The 19,978-nt window shown below is 41.7% G+C and overlaps 1 protein-coding gene across 7 annotated transcripts in view; it reads right to left on the reverse strand.

The window, feature by feature from the left end:
* Positions 1–19,978, reverse strand: part of RBMS1 (RNA binding motif single stranded interacting protein 1) — a 153,370-nt gene that overhangs the window by 90,575 nt on the left and 42,817 nt on the right. The window contains exon 1 of one of the 7 annotated variants that reach the window (XM_057423823.1): positions 9,129–9,267. The exons of 4 other annotated variants lie outside the window; for them this stretch is intronic. In XM_057423823.1, the coding sequence (XP_057279806.1) occupies positions 9,129–9,191 (63 nt within the window). In that variant the 5' untranslated portion in view covers positions 9,192–9,267. Of the gene's footprint in view, positions 1–8,526; positions 8,630–9,128; positions 9,268–19,978 lie in introns of those variants that run through there. 2 more of the 7 variants (XM_057423824.1, XM_057423825.1) reach the window with 2 other exon arrangements.

Consider the following 19,978-nt stretch of genomic DNA (forward strand, 5'->3'; position numbering starts at 1 on the left):
CCCAATACAATGACTCAACACAGCACTTACTTCAGGGGAGGAAGAAGGTGGAGATGGAAACCAGCTCTGAGGATTCAGTAATTTTGAAAGAGGGTCACTAGAAAAGTGTCACACACACACAAAAAAGGGTCTTTTGATAGAAGAATAAAACACACAGCTAGGCTAGATGTTTCATTCTATGATATTATATACTGGAATACAAACCCATATATTAACAATACTAAAACAACAATGAAGTTGCAAGTGAAACATTAAAACAGAAAGCACAAAATGGTCAGGAGCTTCAGAAAAGGGAATTCCTAGCAAGTCACTGGAATACGTAAAGAGTGGTTACATCAAAAGCCAAAGCGCCTTTCCTAATGACTAAGCCAGTCTTCAGCCCTTAGTGACTTCCCCGAGACCACGGCACTCCACACCTGACAGATCTAAGACCAGTATGGTTGTTGGCAAACTGACAAAATCTAGTTCAAAAGTTAACCTGATTTTGTCACTATAGCAATTATAATATCAACATAATGCTGGAACAATTAATGACTTCCTCAATCATTTCCATCTTGCATTAACAATTAACATCCATAGGATCAAGTACTTCTGGTTTTCTCCTTTCAAAAGTTGTCCTTAATTCTGGAATAATTTACACATATGCGCGTGCAGTGGAAGCACTGTTGCCAAGACAATAAAAGAAGAATTATTTATCTTTTTATTTAAACTAAACACTGCAGAGATGCTTTTTTAGAAATCCAGTTTTGGTAAGCATTTCTCCTTAAGTAGCATTCAGAGCCACATCTCCTGGAATGCTGAAGAAAAGCCAAAAACTGCCTGTGTTACAAAGATTACTTATCAAATACAACTGCTCAGCTACTAACGTTTTTTCCCAAATTATGCAAAGTATTTTTAAATAAGCACAAGTACTGTCATAATGATGATCTTAAGCCAAGTAGATTAGATGAAATATTAAAGCAATCTAAATACCATTTGATTCTGCTGAATGTCAGTCTAATTCCAGCCCTAGGATACACCAACTAATCATCTCAGGTTTCTCATGGGGGAAATTCAAGTCTTCTCGTTCTCTTCTCAATAAGCATTTATTCATGTCAGTGGTCTCACCACAGGCAGTGGCACCACTGGGTACGTAAATATGCACTGGCATAGGCAAGAGTCTTAAAATTCAGACCCACATTTTCAGAACTCTTCTTGAACTCATCTGGAAGACAGACCACTGAACACTTCAAAGGATCTCCTCCTGCTGATGCTTGCTTTCACACTGGACAGAAATCTGTGGAACTGTGTGCCTGGCTCTCACAAAGATCAGGTTTATCTGGCACGGGTGCTGCCACCCTGGGCTTGCAGGAGGCATGATCCTGACCATGCGATGCATTCAAACATGCATGGCACACTCGCTCTACCTGTCCCTCCCACACCACAGCTGCAGTGGGTCAACTTAACACAAGTTTGTACTGTACCTTACTTCTATACTACATACTTTAAAGAGTTTCATGTCATATTCAGTTATTTAAAACCTTAGCCAAGTGAATAGCTATGCTAAGCCAGAAAAACAAACACATGCAAGTAGTAATACAGATGGTTTACAATGGGTCACCATTGCCATCCAGAAAGATGGGCACACAGGCTATACAGTCAGTCATCTACAGCAGTCAAACAGGGTCTCCCCCACTCCAGTAACAGCCCAGAGAAAAATCTGTTGCACAGCTCTTCAAAGCATTGTTAACAAATTACACATATAGGTAGAAGAGAAAGATAAACCACCACAAGACTTGAAATTCATCCGTCACAGCATGCAAAGCCCTTTGCAACTCACCAACCATCTCTTCAGTGCTTAACTGAAGAGCACCCCAATGCCTGGGCAGGCAGGATCACACCTGGTGATGCCCAAGAGACACTACTACATCCAAAGCAGGAAAAAACAAACTATGATCTGATGAAAGAAGGTGGAGTGAAAAAGGCATCACTGACTTCAAAAATACAAAAGGAAACCTCTACCCCTTACCCTCCAAATGGGTTAAGTATAAAAGTAAATACAGAGCCTTCAATCAGCCCCTTCTCTGAAGAAGGCCTGAGGCAACAGGGTTGCACAATAACCAGTCTCCCTGGGAAGACTGGAGATCATCTGCCACAGGGTTACACACAAGTCAAAGGAAACTTTCAGCTCCTGTAGCACTGTTTTGTTTTGTTTTTTTTTTTTTGTTTGGGTGGGTTTTGGTTCTCCCCTCCCTCCATTCCTCAGTTTTAAAAAAATGTCTACTTTCGTTTGTGGATTTGTAAACAAGGATCTGGATTTTCTACCCTTGCCTGCCTGGTGTTATGAGTGGTTTCCAATCGTTGCAGATTGTCAGGTACCAGCACAACCTGATAATGTTTAGGGTAGACATACCCTAAACCAGGATTCTAAATCACCTCAGAAGAATTCAAACATCTACAAACATTGCTTCAGATTGTCAAAGGTAACTGGATACCCCTCCACTAAGCTGCAGCAGCCTTCCTGGGAGCTGCTAACACCTCAGGCATGAAAGAGGTGCCCTGCAGTGACTAACAATTCTGAGAAAAGCTCCCTGTAACACTCACCCAAACTCACACCTGAATCCTAGATTTCACTCCCTGAGCACACTAAAAATGGAAGTGCCACACACACATACCTCAGAATATCCTAAAGTACTGAATTCTAACATTGTTATGCCATAGTACCCAGATGACAGAATATATGAGCTGTAGTTAACCTAAGGAGTCATGTTTCCACTCCCTTGAAGCAAAGCACCATATGGTGTAGGAGATTCAGATATAAAAGAACAGAAAACAATGGAAGGTAAGAAAAGAAATAAATCCCCTTCTTGTCTAAGTGGAGAAACAAAAAAAAAGGTTAGAATAAGGTGTGAAAGTGCCAATGCCAGTAAGAAAGAATCCATTATAAAATTACAAATTACATATATTTAGTTGTTCTAAAGAAGCATTTAATTTCATTTTGCAAACAGGTAAATGTCAGGCTAGACTAAGCCTGATGCTCACCTTGCCCTACTGTTCCTGCTGTTCTTCAACCAAGGAACTAAGGAAAATTAAGCCCAAATGAGGCTCTCCAGAACAATGTGTTATTTGTTTCCACTGCAACCTCAAAGTCCTACAGTTCTACCAACCAAGTAAAATCAAAACACCTACTTTATTTGACATACCATTTTTCTAAAGCAGATTACTTTAAACAAATAAGACACGCACCAGTGATTTCCTAAACTATTATGGCTAAGTGAACAACACTGCTTTTATGAGGAGAAATGAACAAATAAGGTATTATGTTTTATACTCATATTTATACATATCTGTAATTATCAGCTTTTATTTCGCAACATACCATGGAGCCGATATATCTTAAAACTACATCATAAATTCAGAAAAAGACTCTTTTGAAGTGTTGTAACTATATTTCTGTTTTAAAGAGCTTACAACACTTCAAAACATTTCCTAGATATTTTTAAGGCAGCACATCTTAACTGCACAGGGTTAGGCCTTAAAACTGGTATAAAGTTATTGTTAAAAATCAATCTACATAAACTGTAATAAATTTTACTACATTTAAACTACTACAAATAAACTAACTCAAACAGTCACGAAGCTAGTTCATCCTGAATCTGTTTAAAGTGATCCCTCCCCAGCATTCTATTCCTTCAACTGTGACTTAAAACTACTTGGTACGTAAATACACAGCTGCAGCTACACTGCTTTAACTGCAGTCTTTTTAGTAAAACAGGGCTAAACCTATGCTAATCACAGTAACCAGGCCCTAAAGCACATGATTTTTCTGTTGTGCATGTTTCCTAAGTTAGAAGGCTCGTGCTTATCTAACCCATGGTTCCCCCCTCCACATTTCTCCTCTATTTGTAACTTATCCCTTCCCCTTCCTGTTGGTTCAGGAAGCTGCAAATACAGTGGCTTCTGCAGGGCTGTTATAATTACCACAGTACACTGCAATTCTGAAACGTATGCAAAATAACCAACAATTACTTCAACAAGGTTTCTGAGAGCAGAGGTTCTCTTGGCTTTCTGGAAAACTTCTGACAGACTTCATCCGAGATCAAAACACCTCCATGCACCTTTTCATTAGGACTACAGCTTCACAAGCCTTCACATTGTCCCTTTAGTAAGCTATTTTAAAAATAATCTGAGGTAGAAACAGAAGAACATTCATAAGATGCCGGAAACAGAAAAACATTCATAAGGAGCTGGAAACAGAGCCATGAGGGAAAGCCAGTAAAAAAAGTTCCTATTCTCCACTGACTTCCTTTGTTACACACAATCTCATGCAATAAGCAAAGATCAATTTTAATGAAGACTTTAGAAAAGGGGGGGCGGGGGAAATAGGCCAAACCAGCTATCATGTCAAACAACTATTATTTTTATTTACTTGGTTGCAGCACTGTGCAGATGTGTTAGGAGCCATCTCAAGCTCTCAGGAAAGGATTTTCCCCTCCCTTCCTTCCTTCCTCTCCCCTCCCTGCCAATAATCCTAGTTTAAAGGATCTAACCCTTCTGAAATGTGTTAACTCAAGCAAATTTTTTTTTTTAAACAGTTGGAAGTTTCAGGAAAAAAGGATTAATCCAAAACAAAACAGCAGATGTTCAAGACACAGACTTTTATTCTCCCTTCCATGTGAAGCTTCATGGCAAAGATACATACTTTAAACAGTAACACTTCCAAAGAGATAGAAATATACTGTTCACCCTGTTAGAAATACTAAACAAAAAGTTCACATTGCTAAACACAGATAAGACAATCATATCACTTTTCATAATCTGTAACATCATGCCTGACAAGATAAGATGCTTCATTTCTTTCATTCACCTTTGTGTTACAAGTATAGAAACCCACTGACTGAGCAGTTTTGCTCCCTTGAGAATAAAGGAGAACATCACAATCTGATAGATGCGCTTAAAAATATTAAAATAGCCAGTACTTAATGTAAGAATTTGTTAAACACAGGTAGACCTTTCAATATAGTATGCAGAGTAAAGGAAAACCTACTCTGTCAGCACAAGATAATGATACAAAATGATATAGTTCTTGTAGTTCTGAAAGAAAAGAACAAAGATAAACTAAGCTCATTTATTTAGGTAACCAAAGATACCTATCTCTTCAATCTTAGGCTTCTCAGCCTCCTGCCGCAGCACCATCCATACATAGAAGTGGTATAATTTCATATTAGTCTGGTCACAGACTGCTCTACAGAGCTGCATGGTTTGAGTTACGACCACGCGCAGGTCTTCCAAGTTTAACGAGGCTCCTTCTCACAGACATCACACACAGCACCAACTGGGAAATAATAAAGCAGGATTACAGGTAGCTTCTTGATACGTTAAACCTATAGATGGAGTGAAAAGCTAATCTACATTTTTAGTTTAAGACTGGCAAAAAAGCTTTCTTAACAATCATTAAAAACCTACCTTGATCTTCAACTTTTAACAAAACCCAACCTGTGACATGGCACTCGATGGTAACAGAGCTGCATGAACAGATTAATTAAAAGCTTTGTACAGCCTTTTTACACAGGCCAAACACCAAATCAGTGTTAAATTCCTCACGTGCAGCTACACCCAGTTAATCTGCTCAAAAGCAGCAAACTATGTAAATCTCCTTACACTGGCGAGATAAACATTACACTCATCAAAACTTAACAAGAACCAGTGTTACTGGGTAGAGCTGTGAAAAGGCACAGACGCGCTGGGCTTCCTGAGCACCCAGGCTAGGGTAGGTGGGACCCCACACTTGCCTCCATCCCCAGCCTCCAGAGCTGCTTCTGGTTTCCTCTCAAGAAACCCGAGAGCCGAGAAACATCCCTGCAACAAAGCCATTTAAAATCCCTAATCAAATAGCTGCACTAGCTCTGTAGATTCGAGGAGCAGATGGCAGGAGAAAGCCTAATTTTCCATTTACGATAATTTTACAGAGTGTAGAAATATTTACTTCGGAGGAGTGCCTCCCGATTTGCATGAAAATACCAAAAGTGGGAGGAGGGACTGAGAACCATCATGTTCTCAGCACACACAAACTGAGAGCTAAGAACTCCTGTATTAAGCAGGATATTGTATGTCATTTTGTTTCCTTTGCATTTCGGATGCACAATCTGCATTCTTCGCATAGCTCGAGTATCCTTGTTAGTAAAAATATTACCTTACACCTGCCTTTTTCAGATAGGATGCATGGCCACAAACATTGCGATGGGTTATTACTGCAGCTACTGTACAGCTTTCATTCTTTAACTAGACCTAAATATGCATTTCAAGCCAATTCTGTGACGAGTTGCCACTCATTTAAGCAACATGTAACTTTTAAGCCTGGTAGGAGTATTTTTAATATGCCACTCTGCCCGTAACACAGTAAACTGTTTGAAAATACAACTTCAGAGACCATATTTCAGTATTCTTACAAGTACCAAAAGAAAAAGATTAGGCAGCAGCCAATTGAATCTGACCTGAAACTGACAATGTCGACTGGCTCCTACATGCTTGAGTTACACACTGAAATAAGACAGAGCAGGTAACAAGCCTAACACTATAAGCACAGATTTGTTTTTAGAACAAAACATGATTCTTTGGGAAGCAAAAAGAAAGTACGGGTAAAGCTCTAGACCTGCTTTAGCTAACTGGTATTTTGACAATGTTTTAAATGCAAGTATTATTTCACTTTACATTACAGTGCCTTAAAAATAAGTCAAGAGAATATCACCTTGCCTTTTACCAATAAATCACTCATCTTTTTACCTGAATCTGTCCTAGACTCTTAAAAATTAAACAGGACAATACTAAAACTGAAATGCACTTATACTATTCTGGTATCATATATGTTACAATACTAATAGAGACACACAAGCTACTCAAAAAAATTTAATTTTTAAGGGGGTGGGTTTGGGTTGGTTTTTTTTCAGCTTCATATACTACATGCTGTTAACACTCAAAATACAGTTTCTCTTTTAAGAGATGATGGTAGCCAACTTTTCCTATGCTAACAGCACCTAGTGTCTCCGACTAAAACACAATTATAATTCAATTGTCTGAATATGGGTTACACAGAGCATGGAGAGACTTAATCTGGACAACTCTTAATAAGAGCTGAAAAATTAGGCTCCTAACACTCTTTGGCACTGTTTGACATCAGCACACCCCTGCAGGTGAAGCCCAAGTGAAAGGGAGATCAGAAAGTCGATCTTTAAACGACCTTAGTCTACATGAATGAAGTTAATAGTTTTCCATGGACTTAAACGGAGAAAGGGCAGGCCCTGGCTCCTTATGTAGGAAGTGTTTGAGTGAAGAATAGCTACACACTAACAAAAGGAACCTTTGGTACCCAGGGTATTAAGCCCACATAATACCCCCGCATTCATTTCTTTCACTGCCTATTGGGGAAAAAAGGGTCTGTTTGTTTTTCTGATTCAGCCGGCCCTTTTAGCTCTTTGAATCTAAGAAGTGCACTGTGAAAAGGAGAGCATCTTACCAGCCTGCTCCAGCCGGCGAAGGAGCTCCTTCCCTGCCTCTCGCAGGCACAGCCGCTGCCCACCGCCCCTCCCTAGCCCACCCGCGGGCACAGCAGCCCCACGGAGCCTTTCTTAATTCATGGCCCCTCCAGGTAGGGTGAGAAAATAGTATCTCCTACACTGGCTTTATTTGCAAAGGAGCCCCAGACAAGATCATCACCGTGGGCGGACCGGGGGCAGTTACTAAACCCGAGCCCGTGCACACAATGAGCGTGTTTTATTACGCACGGACTTGAATACGGTGAGGACAAGATGCAGAGATAACTCTGCGCGCTGCTGGGCAGCATCTGCAGGGTGTTGCGGAGATAACACACCAGAGATTCCCATCTGGAAGATCCTGCTGTAAAATGCGGGAGGACGAGAAAGGAAATGGCTATTTTGTGTTTAAGCTTCAAGAAAACGAGTCTCACTCGCAGTGTGGCGCAGGTCGGCCCTGCAGATCACACGCCAGCCCAGCAACGCACCGAGAGGGTTTTAACATTTCGAATATTCCCAGTAGTTCTATGAAACCCTTCCCCGCTTGGCAGCCCATCTGCCACTTCTGCCCTTCATGAATTCTGACCCCTAGCAAAACTGGACAGAGCTCCCCCAGCACTGTGAATCGAATCCGTCCAATTCCGTCTTCCAGCTAGGAAAAGCAGCAGAGGAGGGAGGATTTTTCCTCACCTGGGAAGAAGCCTGCCACAGGATTTTTGGCCCGCTTTGTCGAGCCGGGAGCTTGTTAGTGACCTCTACTCCGTTTACCCTCTGGCACACAAACACACAGCCCGCTTTCCGAGGAGCTTAAAAAGTCACAGTGTATTTTTTTTTCAGTCAAAGACTCAATAATAACACGCTCTGCAGTAAACAATGTAACCTTAATGCCAACGTTTTGAGGGGCGGGGAAAGTGAAAAGCGCAGCCGAGGAGACAACGGCCCAGCAAGGCTGTGCCCCAGCTAGTTGAAGTATCAGCTAGTTTATTTCCAGCGACTAAACAAACAAACAAAGAAATACCTCTTTCAGCACAGCTCCACAGATGCGAGTTCTCCGAGTTTATCGGAGCGATCTGTCTACCCATAAAATGTCACACAGGATTTCCCTTGTGCACTTCGGGGGGGGAGTTAGGGAGGGCAAGGGGTAAGTCCGAGGCGCGGTGGAGGATTTGCGGAAAGCTGCTCGAACGAAAGAGCGCGCCGCCGTCCTGCCGCTCATCTCACGCCGAGCAAAAACCATCCAGCCCCAAGTTTCGCTTCGCGGCCCGTGTTGCAACATCAGATCCTTTTTAACTTGTTGCCGAGCTCGGCAGGGCCGGCAGCCGCCCGGGCCTCGGCGGCAGCACATACCGCGCCGAACCGAGCCGCGCCGCCCGGTAAGGTCACCCGGCGCCGGCTGCCCGGGCACTCGGCAAGGTCACGGCGCAGCTTTTCAGAGCGGGGGGGCGGGAGACGTGAAGGGAAAGTAGTTTCTTTTTGCACATCCCAGCTCTCGAACAGCACACAGGCTGCAACTCAGGCGAGTCGCCACCCCTCTCCCCACTCCTCCCCCAGCACCTCGGGAGAGGGGTGTGGGGTGTAAACTGGGGAAGCCACAATCCCCCCTCCTCCCCTGGCTCTTACCTGCTTCCGATACGGGGTCCGGCTGCTGCCCGCCGCGCTGCTGTTGCTGCTAGGGAATATCATCGCCCCGCCTGATTCCCGGCTCCCCCTTGAGATGGGGAGCAACTTTGGCGGCGGCCGCCGGACTGCGGCACGACGAGGCTGCAGGGCGCTCCCCGCCTCCGTGCCTTCTCCGCCGGTTGCGCTTCTTCGCTTCCCTCCGGCCCCCCACCCCGCCCCACTCCGCGCCGACCCTACCCCGCCGCAGCACCCCCGGCTGCCATCAACGGGCTCTCATTGACCGCCGCCGGCTTCCCCGGCCCGACCCGACCCGACCCAGCCCAGCCCAGCCGACCCCACCTCCCGCCGGCCTCAACCACCGCCCAGAAACAGGGAGGGAAAGAAAGAGAGAGAAAGGGAGGAACAAGACGAACACCCGCCGAGCCGCAGCAGGGGAGCGGGGAGCGGGCACAGCGTCCGTGCCCCGCCCCCGTGATGCGCGGGGCGGTGCGGAGCTGGGCGCGGGACCAGGGGAGGAGCTGGGCCAGGAGAGGCGCAAGGCGGCGGACACCCCCGCGGAGCGCAATGGTTGCGCCTAATCGGGGGATGGTGGGGGGGAGACGGCCCCACGGCGGAATGCGCGTGCCGCGCATACCCCCGCGGGGTGCGTCTTGCGCGGTGCCGGCCCCGAGAAAGGTCCGGGCATCCCACAAGTGCCCGGCTGCTGTGTAACACCCCTTCAGACCCCCACAAAGCGCAGGCGGGCTGCTCTGAGCGTAGCACGTAGCGTAGGGCTCAACTCTGCAATTGAGATATGGGGAAAGGGGGAGGAACGCACGGTCAAAGCCCTCTTCAGCGCCTAAAGGCACTGTCTGGGAAGCAGGGGGAAATCTGACTTTCCTGGCAAAATCTGGGCCTAGGAAGTGTTGCGGTTCTGAGGCAGCAAGAGTGGGGCACATGGAGGAAAGGAGGTTCAGTTTACATTATTACAGTTACATTACCTAGTGATGCTGGTAATCTAGTTTTTTACAAAGTCCAGAGTTACAGCTCTGTCAAGGCTCTGAGTTTCTGATTGGTGACACTGCAGAAGACCTTCTGGTATGGACACGCATCAACAGGCACCATTTGGTTTCTCTTCCTCTTTCTGCTAATATTGCGGCCCCAATTTAATGTATACAAACATGACAGTGGGAATCAGCTGGAGAGAAACAAAAAATTTCCAGGTTGTCCATTACTGAAAGTCCAAGTAACACGGTGCCATCTCACAACGCTGACATCTACAAAAACCATAATCCTCAGTTACTCAGTTCCCTAGAAATAATCACTGAGTATTTTGGTATCTTCATATATTGCCACCACAGGTCAGAGCCCATCTGAGTAGAACTGACACTAAGAAAGCACCATCAATTGGCAGAACTACATTCTGCATAACTTTCCTTTTATTTTCCTCTTTGAAGTCCTAAAATGGATCTCATTCAGTTTGGCCTTCATTTGGTAACACAAGTTTAAGTGCTGCTAGTACTGGATGAAAAGCACTGCAGCCACATGGTGATCACTGCCACTGAAAAATGTTTGATGGAGTAAGTTTGTACCAGCAGACTTTATGCCAGATCAGTTACCATCCATCTGTACTACGCTAACTTTGTGTTGAATCACGGGTCATTTTTATTCCCACTGCTGGCATAAACGTAGCACAGAGGCTTAAAGCTGGGATAAATTCACATTACATAGCCTGGTTAAGGCTGTAGCCTCACACTTGCTTTACAACATCAGTTGGGTATCACTGCAGAAAAAAAGCAACTGTTCAGTAGCTGATTGTGGGTGAAGCATTTTTTACTATTTTCTCTCTATGATCAGGTTAATTTTCTTCCAGATCATTTCCTTTGTGTGCCTGTGCTACTGCTTGTGCCAGCGTAATGAAAGAGGTAGCATGAGAGCAAAAATAGGCAGGGGCGAGAGGGTGGATATGGCTGCTCGTTTTGGCAGCAGTATCAGATTATATTGGTTTAATACGTTCACGTACCTGTGGCTTAATTTGACAGAAATGTAGCTGTGTGCTCATGCCTTCCTGAGATGTACTACATACAGTAGGCGATCTGTGCTCCGGTCTTACTTATTATAGCCCCATGGTCACAGATGACACAATTGGATCCAGTGCTGAAGCACTGTCTTAAAGCAGTATAAACTGTAATGGTGACAGGCTACTTCTCCTGCTCAAATCTGTATTCTCAAGCGGAAATTAGCAACAGTCTTTTTCTGCGCAGTGTTCCGGTCACCAAAGGGGTGACAAAGCTTAGGTCTGCTACACCTACAGGAGGGCTTTGTTAGCTGGAGATGCACAGAGTGACCACACCTTTCCCTTGCAGGGAAAAGCTTTTCAAAACCCATCAATCATCCCTCGCTTCCTTCCCTCTCCTTTTCCTGCCCCATCCCCCAGGGAAGAGGCTGGAGGGATGTAAACACTATATGCTCGATTGGACCTATTCTCAGTCACTGTCATACCAGGGAAGGCACTCAAGAGTATTCCAAAGCAGTATCTGAAATGCTCCCATTTTGCCCTCTCTGTTGCCACATGTCCTGGAGCTTCCCATGATACATTTCCCTCTATTACCATTACTTTCTCTCCTAACATATTAGGAAAACATACAGTAACAAATATAAACCTGTAAACATCTACTAGACCACAATCAAATGGTATCTGTTTGTTTACTGTTATTAAGGAAAAACACATTACAGAATATTCTCAGAAGAAAACCTTCATGTCTTATTCTAAGTGTTAACCTACTTACCAAAATTTTCTGTTCTTTTAAAAAGGTTTGAGTAATCTATCTCCATTTTTTCTCAGGGGAAATAGCTGCCTTCCAACAGCTATGACAAGGTTATTCAAGAATACAGAGCCAGAGTCCTTACAGCAGCGTGGCTGGAGGGATGGGGACAGCAGACTTAAACTGGGAGTTTCTGACCGGACATAAGGACAGCCAGGCATTGCCCAGAGAGGCTGTGCGGTCTCCATCCTCAAACATTTTCAAGACTGCATACTGCCCTAAGCAACCTGACCCGATCTCTTAGCTGATGCTGCTTTGGGCTGGAAGTTGGACTGGAGATTCCCTGAGGTCCCTTCCAACATGAACTTATGCTCATATGCTTTGTTCTTACTCTGGAACAGAGACAAAATAATTTCTGTGTAAAACCCTGTATTTGAGATTAAGTTGATAAGGCTTGAGATAATTCCCTGGACTTTTTAATACATGTACAGTGATATATCAGTTCAAGATACTAATAACAGTTCCTATATGTATTTTCTGGGATGCAAGAAGCATGTCTTGTTTGCAAAGATCAATCTCAGTCTTACTCAGGTAGTCATTCCAAAGCTGAAACACCTAATATATAAAACATATTCAGATGTGATAATTTAAATCATCTTTTCAGTAACTTTGTTATTAACTGTGTACAACAGGTGTGAACAGACTTGCAGATAGCCAGGTATCTCACTGCTTACAGTTACAAACGAGCAATTCATTTTGATCCTGAGTGAAAATGTGACCGTAGGGTCCAAGAAAATCTAAGTGTCTGCATAAATTATGTTCAGAGGTTCTTTAAATTACCCAGAGTTGCTTATTCAGAGCAAGGAAAACTTTCTGGGCAGATATGGTGCATTTTGGAGCTACAATGTTGTAATTACACGTTCTGTTTTGTTTGGAGGGTTTTTTGAGTGCAGCTCAGAAATCTAGGTTTGCAGAAAGACTGCGTAAATACAGAAAGAAAGATTTCTCTTGAAAACCTGGAAACAACCAGAAGCCCTCAAGAATCTTTCCAGTAATGTTTATCAGTCTTAACAAGTAGTAGATTGGCAAAACTAAGCCATTATTTTAAAACAGTTCTACTCATTTAAGCTGCTACTTCACCATTTCTGGTTTAAATCAAATCCATGGCTTCCCTTATTTATCTCAAAATTCAACCAAAGTAGCTATTTCCCCTCAGGGCATTCAGCGCCTCTGCAGGACAGATGGTCCCAGGATCTGCTTTAAAAGGGAAGCTTTCACTCCACTGTAAAACCCTGTGAGTCCAGACTGGACCTCCTGAATTTCACCATCAGTCCTGCTCTCCTGGCCACTTCAGGGCCTCCTGAAGACCCACTAGGGAAGGAGTGATTGTAGGCATCTCATTTCTGTACTTCGATGGGACCTAAAAGACCTATGCATTTTCCACCACAATGCTCAGTTCCCTGAGGATCCATCCTCCCATCACACCCAGTCATACATGGAAAGATACTAACCAGAGTAGGCTGAACTACAACAATGCAAAAATACTTTGAAATACCCTATGCAAGCTAAGGAAACAGTATGCATGGCTTAACACTGAGAGATATTAAGCATTTCCTGAGAAATGATAATAATGGGGTGTGGGAAGCTAACTATCGTACAGAAGTAGATTTTTAATTTTAGGCTTAAGTACATCTATTCAGAACTGAAAGCAAGAGAAGCATTTATTACAGCCAAAGGAATCAAGTAAACTTCATTACATGGGAAGCTTCTTCAAAGATAAATAATCTTATAATTAGCTGGTTTTATTATTACTTAAATATTCCCAGTACACAGGTAATGAAATAAAATCTCTATCTTGCTAAGTGAGGATGAGAAGGAAAGGTAGAAATGGGACACAGTAATGCTGCGAACATGCAAAACACTTTCTGTATAAAAACTTCTGTATTTTTTTTCTTTTAGAAAAAGAATATCATTAAGAAACAATTACTTCCTCAGAAGTATATGCACTACTAAGAGCGAGACATTGCACACACAATGAGAAGCTGTTTAAGAATGCCATTTTCAAAATAATTACAAGAACGTATTCAACAATAAGAAAGAATCTCCATGACGATCACAGTCAAAAGGGGAAGAAAAATAATCTGTTCCAGTGGCAACTTTTCAAATATTGGTATCAAGAGACCAAATTACTTATATTCTAGATTAGAATACAAAAAAATAAATGCCATTTTGTCATTTATTATAAAATACCTGTGCACAGCACTATAACAGATTTCTTTTGATTCAAACTCATAAGTTCATTCTCTCTGGGAATCCTCCAACCTGTCTCTGATTTTCCCATCACCTCTACTGTAGATCTTTTTTCCTTTAAATCCAACAGCTCCTTGTGAAAAAAGAGCAGTGCTCTGCTCCCCTCAGTGCACACACAATGGCTTTGCTGTGGCCCCTGGGTTTGTGCCTCCCATGACATGTTTTGACTCCTCCTGTTCATTTTAGCTTGCAGTTCATTTCTTCCATACTTCCTTAAATGTTCTTGGAAAGATGCTTTATAAATTGCACAATTATAAGTAATTGTTGCCATTTCTTCACTGATGACTGGTGTTAAGAATATGTACATAGAGAGCAACACAATCTCTTGTGAATGCCATGCCAGAATTCTATATTATGGAATGCATTATTTATTGAGAAACCCAACAAGATACTCTCTTGTAGAAGTATTTCCACTGTCAAACACACACCCTCTTCCTAAATATACCCTGTATATTCTGGGAAGCTCAAATATGAAACAGAATTACTGTAAAGGATTACTATTTTAAGGAGGGTGTTCATAATCAGTAATTAAAACACAGGACAAAATCCAATCTTGATGACTCTGAAAGATCTGAATTCTGCCATTAGCTTGATAATGTTGCCAAACACTTGTTTGAAACTATAAAGCAGTCAAAGTCTATAAACAGTTGCCAGATTTACTGTAGAACAAAATAATAAAGTCTGTCTGAAATGACAAATTATTGTTTTTTCTGCTTTGTTATTAACTATGTAGGAAGTTGTTCATTATAGTAAAACTTATTTATGTTTTTAAGTAAGACTGCTAAGAAGAGCTCACTGTTTCAACACGCTTTCTTGACTGTGTATTTTCTACACTATGTGCAGAATAAATTTATGGAACAGTAAAAGAAGAAAGTGAAAATATTTGGTAAATATTTCCTAGGAAACAATGATTCTGTGCAGCCATTTGATTTTTAAGATATTCTATATATTTACATTTTAAGGCAGTTCAATTTTGGTGTGCTGGATTTTCTTGGATTAAATTTTTCATTATGCAGGGCAGGCTTGAATGGTTGCTACTTTACTAGAATCACAGAGATAAGAAAGAAAAGAAATTAAAAGACTCCTACAATTAAAATACATTTAAAGATTGAGAACAGTTAATGACACTGAAAAGATAAATGATTGCGCAATGGTTAGAGTGGAAGGTCTGACAAAATCAGCCAGACATAAATTTTATTCCTTATGTTACTCCTTTGTGTGCTGTTTTCTGGTAGTCTAAATCCACCAAATAGCGTCAGATTTGTCAGTGCTCTATGGTTATGGAAAATAAATGAAGAAAATCAAACCCTTACCTGGTCCTTCCACATCTATAAAACAGGACATATAGTTTGAAGCCTTTAATGCAACATGCGCTATTTGCATTATAAACAAATTTTGTACTAGAGCTATAAGGAGCAGGCTGGAATCGCAACACATGCTATATTCAAACTGGGCCATTACGGGAAAAGAGGGAAAAGGCAGAAAAAGGCACTTAAAAGATAATACACAAAAACAAATATGGGAGTTATTGTCACTAGGGCAAAACCAGGCTTACCCACTCAAGCTATGGGCTTGAAGTACACCTGAGTTAAAAAACAGACCAGATGCCGCTCTGCTAATCTCTGCTGCATACAGCAGTCATGCTGGCAGGAGCAACAAGCCAGACTAGAGATTGTGTACAGTAGGTGTACACAGGTGGGTATCTTGGATCAAAACCACAAAACGACACTCTTTCCAAACAATGTTGTTGCTCTAAAGTGACTCTTTTTGCCCTTTGTATTTCCTTATCCTTCCCTGGAACCAAGTCCAGTTGTGTTTGTTCAACAAATACTAGTGGTCAAGTGAAGAACTGACAGCTCTACCTGCTGACAAGCACTGTGCAAATTTTTCCTGTCCTCACACACATCCCTGTCAATTAACCTCATTTCTGACCTGCAAATGTCTTTACAGTGCTCAAACTCCCCTGAGTACACTGACAACACTGTACTCGCTCTCTGGTATCCATTTACATCATCTCAGCTGGAGTGTGAGAAACTAATTTCCATATAGATTTCACAGGGGCACATAAATTTTATCTGTTTCAAAATTATAGCCTTTATGCTCCAAGTTTGTTTTATAATCACATATAAACAGAGAGACATTTGTTTATAATACACAATGACCTAATTTAGAGTACAAAGGGAAGAAATAGGATCATGTGGCAGAAGGTAAGCAAATATTCAATAATGACTCTGAATCTTACCTCATTCTCAATACCTTTAAAATAAAAGTATTCCATAAACCTTGACAGAATTGTTTCTGGTGTAGCGTACTTCTCTGACAGGCATTATGGGTTTCAGTTTGCCAAAGAAGCTAAAAATTTTTTTTTTTTCCCCCTAAAAATGCATGCTTTACCCCTGTGAGTTTTGAAATTGCGTACTTGTTACATTTGTAGCACCTACACAACACCAATGTAACACAGAATAAAATCATCAACAGATCAAATTTCAGGATAAGAATTCTTCCCATTTAAATTCAGTACTCATAAATGTCATCTGGCCAGTGGCCATGGCAATGGCAAACCTCCACCAGCATGGTACTTGGCATCATGGAAGGCTCCCCGTGCCTTGTGATTGTCTATAATTTGCAGAGCCCCACTCCCAGAGATGAAACGAGGACATTGCTCCTGCTGATGCAGCCCTTCCCTGAAGAGCTATAGGATCCTGTACCTGAAGGTATAAGATAGGGCTGACTCACTATAGACAGGTGAAAAGCAGGAGCAGAACACCGAAGCCATCTTCTGACACACTGTACAGTCATCAGCTGCAAACAGGGGTTTTGCCACTTTCACTCCAAGCTAAACCAGCCACAAATTCATTGCTATCCCAAGTCTGTGTCTTCACGTTCATCATTTCAGTTCCTGCAATTTTAAATTCAGAGATGATCTGAATATTTACGCTCAGTAATCAGTAAATTAATCAAGATGGTTAGGACAATTTATTTCAGGGAGTAATTCATGAAGTTATTTACTAATTGTTCGACACTAAGTGTCATGGGCTGACAGCAGCACAAATCATTGTGGGAAAATATTTCATTGCATCATAATTAAGTTTTATATTTATTTAGGTAAATAGACTCTTAAAGTTGTTTTCAACACATTCTCTGGAGTTGGATTCAAAGTATCTTGTCAGATACTGCACCATCATATTTCACAGTCTGTTCTCCAGAATCAATGATAAAACCTGGACTGAAATCCTAGCTTGGTCAATAGGAGCTTTACCAGTGAGTCCCTGATTTCACTCATAATGGAAGCATATACACTCTGCTATTGTGATCTACTGAGTGCATTTAACCACTCAGGGATGCTAAGAAGGAGGAAATCTCTGCTCTTTTTCCCCTTCCTGCTTTGAGCTTCATGGTTTTGAGCCCTCTGCTTGATCCTCTGTTTCTTCTGCTTGCTGATTCAACTCACTAATCCAGCAGAAATCTTTCTGCTTTTCTTTCTGCCGTGACAGGGAGTTGACATGGGTCACTGAAGTGTCTAACAAGACCATCACAAGTTAAGTGGCAGGAGCACAAAGCTAGGAAAAGGCAAGGTGGGGAAGGTGTGGCTTCCGTGGGAGGTGTTGCTGGCTGTGTGACTGGGTGGCATTTTGGCTGTGTGGCTTCTCTCCGTCTAGGGCTCCCCCATAGAATTTTACATTGCACATTTTTAACTGGCAAGCATTTATTTAACCATATATTAAAAGGGAGGTTATTGCAACAGCCAGACCCCAGCCATTTTGTGCAAATGTGCTGCAACTGAGCTGGGTGAGTGAGTTCGGATAACACAAGAATAAGGTTGAACTTTCGCCCCCAGTTCCAGCATTCTTTGAAGTTCTTCACTGCCTTGGCAACTCCTTCCCTATCTTCCACTGCTGCAGACTCTGTCAGAGGTTCTGCATAGCCAGCATTTTCTCTGTTCTGGGATCTTCAAAAAGAATTTTGCACTAAGCTCCCTAGGGACCAGATCTTCACAGTGTTTCAGTGCTTGCACTACGACTTGCTGCACTTATTTCTGAGCAGAGCAAAACTCTCAAGCAGTGTTTGCTAAATGGGGCTCTAAGACCAAAAGGACTTCAGCAAATGGCTACAGGAACCTTCTAGACCTACTTACTAGGAGGAAACAGATGACCATCTTCTAGCGGGAAGCACATTTCAATAATTCTCTCGATAATATTTTAACATGCATCTATGTAAACATAGATGCATGCACATCAGGTTTTTGTTACCAGTCCATCAAAACTACCAAATAGCTGCCCACTTCTGATCCAGTTGTTCCCTAATGTAATCCAGAAGTACATAATAAATACAACTGGACAGGACCATAATATTGCTTCTGACTCTAAGACACAATTTACCCCTCACTATTCTACAGATCATTGAAAAGTTTTCACATGAACATTCACTTACATAATTATACATTTGTTGTATTTTCCACAGTTATCTGTTGGATACATTATTTAACCTGACTGGCTGACCTGCAATCCAAAATATCATCCAAGTATATTTGGTGAAGCACACATAAAATTATGTTTGGAAAACCAGATGGATTTTGGAGACCCACAGATAACAGTGCTGCAGAAGACAGGCTTAGGTACTCCAGAAGTTAGGAGAGGGTAATGGCTTGGAAAGGCAAACATGCTTGCTTCTTATACCTTCACTGTAATCAGTTACTTTACAGCAGACAGTCTCATTACTATAAATTGCAACTAGAGGCATTTTTGCCTTGCAAAGGAATTCATAAAAACATGTCCGATCATGTCAGCTGAGATGTTATATAAATCATATTCTGCACAAAATGAAAACATATATTTTGCATCCAAGAAATTTGATTGTTTTCTGAGCAGAGCCCACTGCTTCACAACTCAAGAATTTTTATCAGAATTACTGACATCACTTAAAAGACATAAAGTTGAAAATCTAAATATGCCTTAACGCTTTCATTTGAATCGCCTTGCTCATTGTATTTCCACTTAAGTTACTACTTCGTTCCACAGAAGGGTTGTTCCCAACACCGCCTCAGACCATTTCAGAATACACATTAGCTCCTGCGCGCACATGTGTGCAATCTAGTGTCATTACCTAGAGAAAAAGGAGTGTTCTTAAATCAACTACTAACATACTGACAAGAGGTACGAGTAAAGAAGAATCCTTATGTTGTAACACTAATTTCAGCTCCTGACACCAGTCACTAAAACCTGTGGAAACTACTAACTTCTTTGACATTACTGGGTCTTTAGGGTTTTTATATCTACTTTATTTGGTATTTGGTAACTTGAGAAAGAATAAACCCTTCTTCCTAGCAATGACATACAATATGACAGTTCACATGAGTAAAACATGCAGGCACATGATTTTACAGGAACTAGGCCAGAGTGAAAAAAAGTCAGAGAGCTGTATTAATCCTTTGGTGACTATATTGAGTGGGCTCTGCATTGGCTACACTGGATTTGATCAAACCGTTCTCATAGAATGAGAAAGAAAAAAAGGAGAAGCTAAAACTTTGAGATATGACTTCAACCACAAAATAAAGTCCAATCTGAATCCTCATTAAAAAAAATGTAAAAAATAAATTACATGTTTTGTATCAAAACACATAAAATCTGACCACAAATACATGCGAGCAGAATCACACAAAACAAGTAATTCATGTTGAGTGAGTTTCCTTATTGTAGTTTTTATTAGTGTCATTGTGAAATAGAGAAAAAAAATCTTCTTATTTTCCATTAAAAAATTCAAGGTAAGTCTTTGAAATGTCACCAATGTAGACAACCT

Source organism: Pezoporus wallicus, unplaced genomic scaffold (genome assembly GCF_028554395.1).
Source record: "Pezoporus wallicus isolate ANWC-B61680 ecotype Strahan unplaced genomic scaffold, APGP_CSIRO_Pwel_v1 contig_1181, whole genome shotgun sequence".
Lineage (NCBI taxonomy): Eukaryota > Metazoa > Chordata > Aves > Psittaciformes > Psittacidae > Pezoporus > Pezoporus wallicus.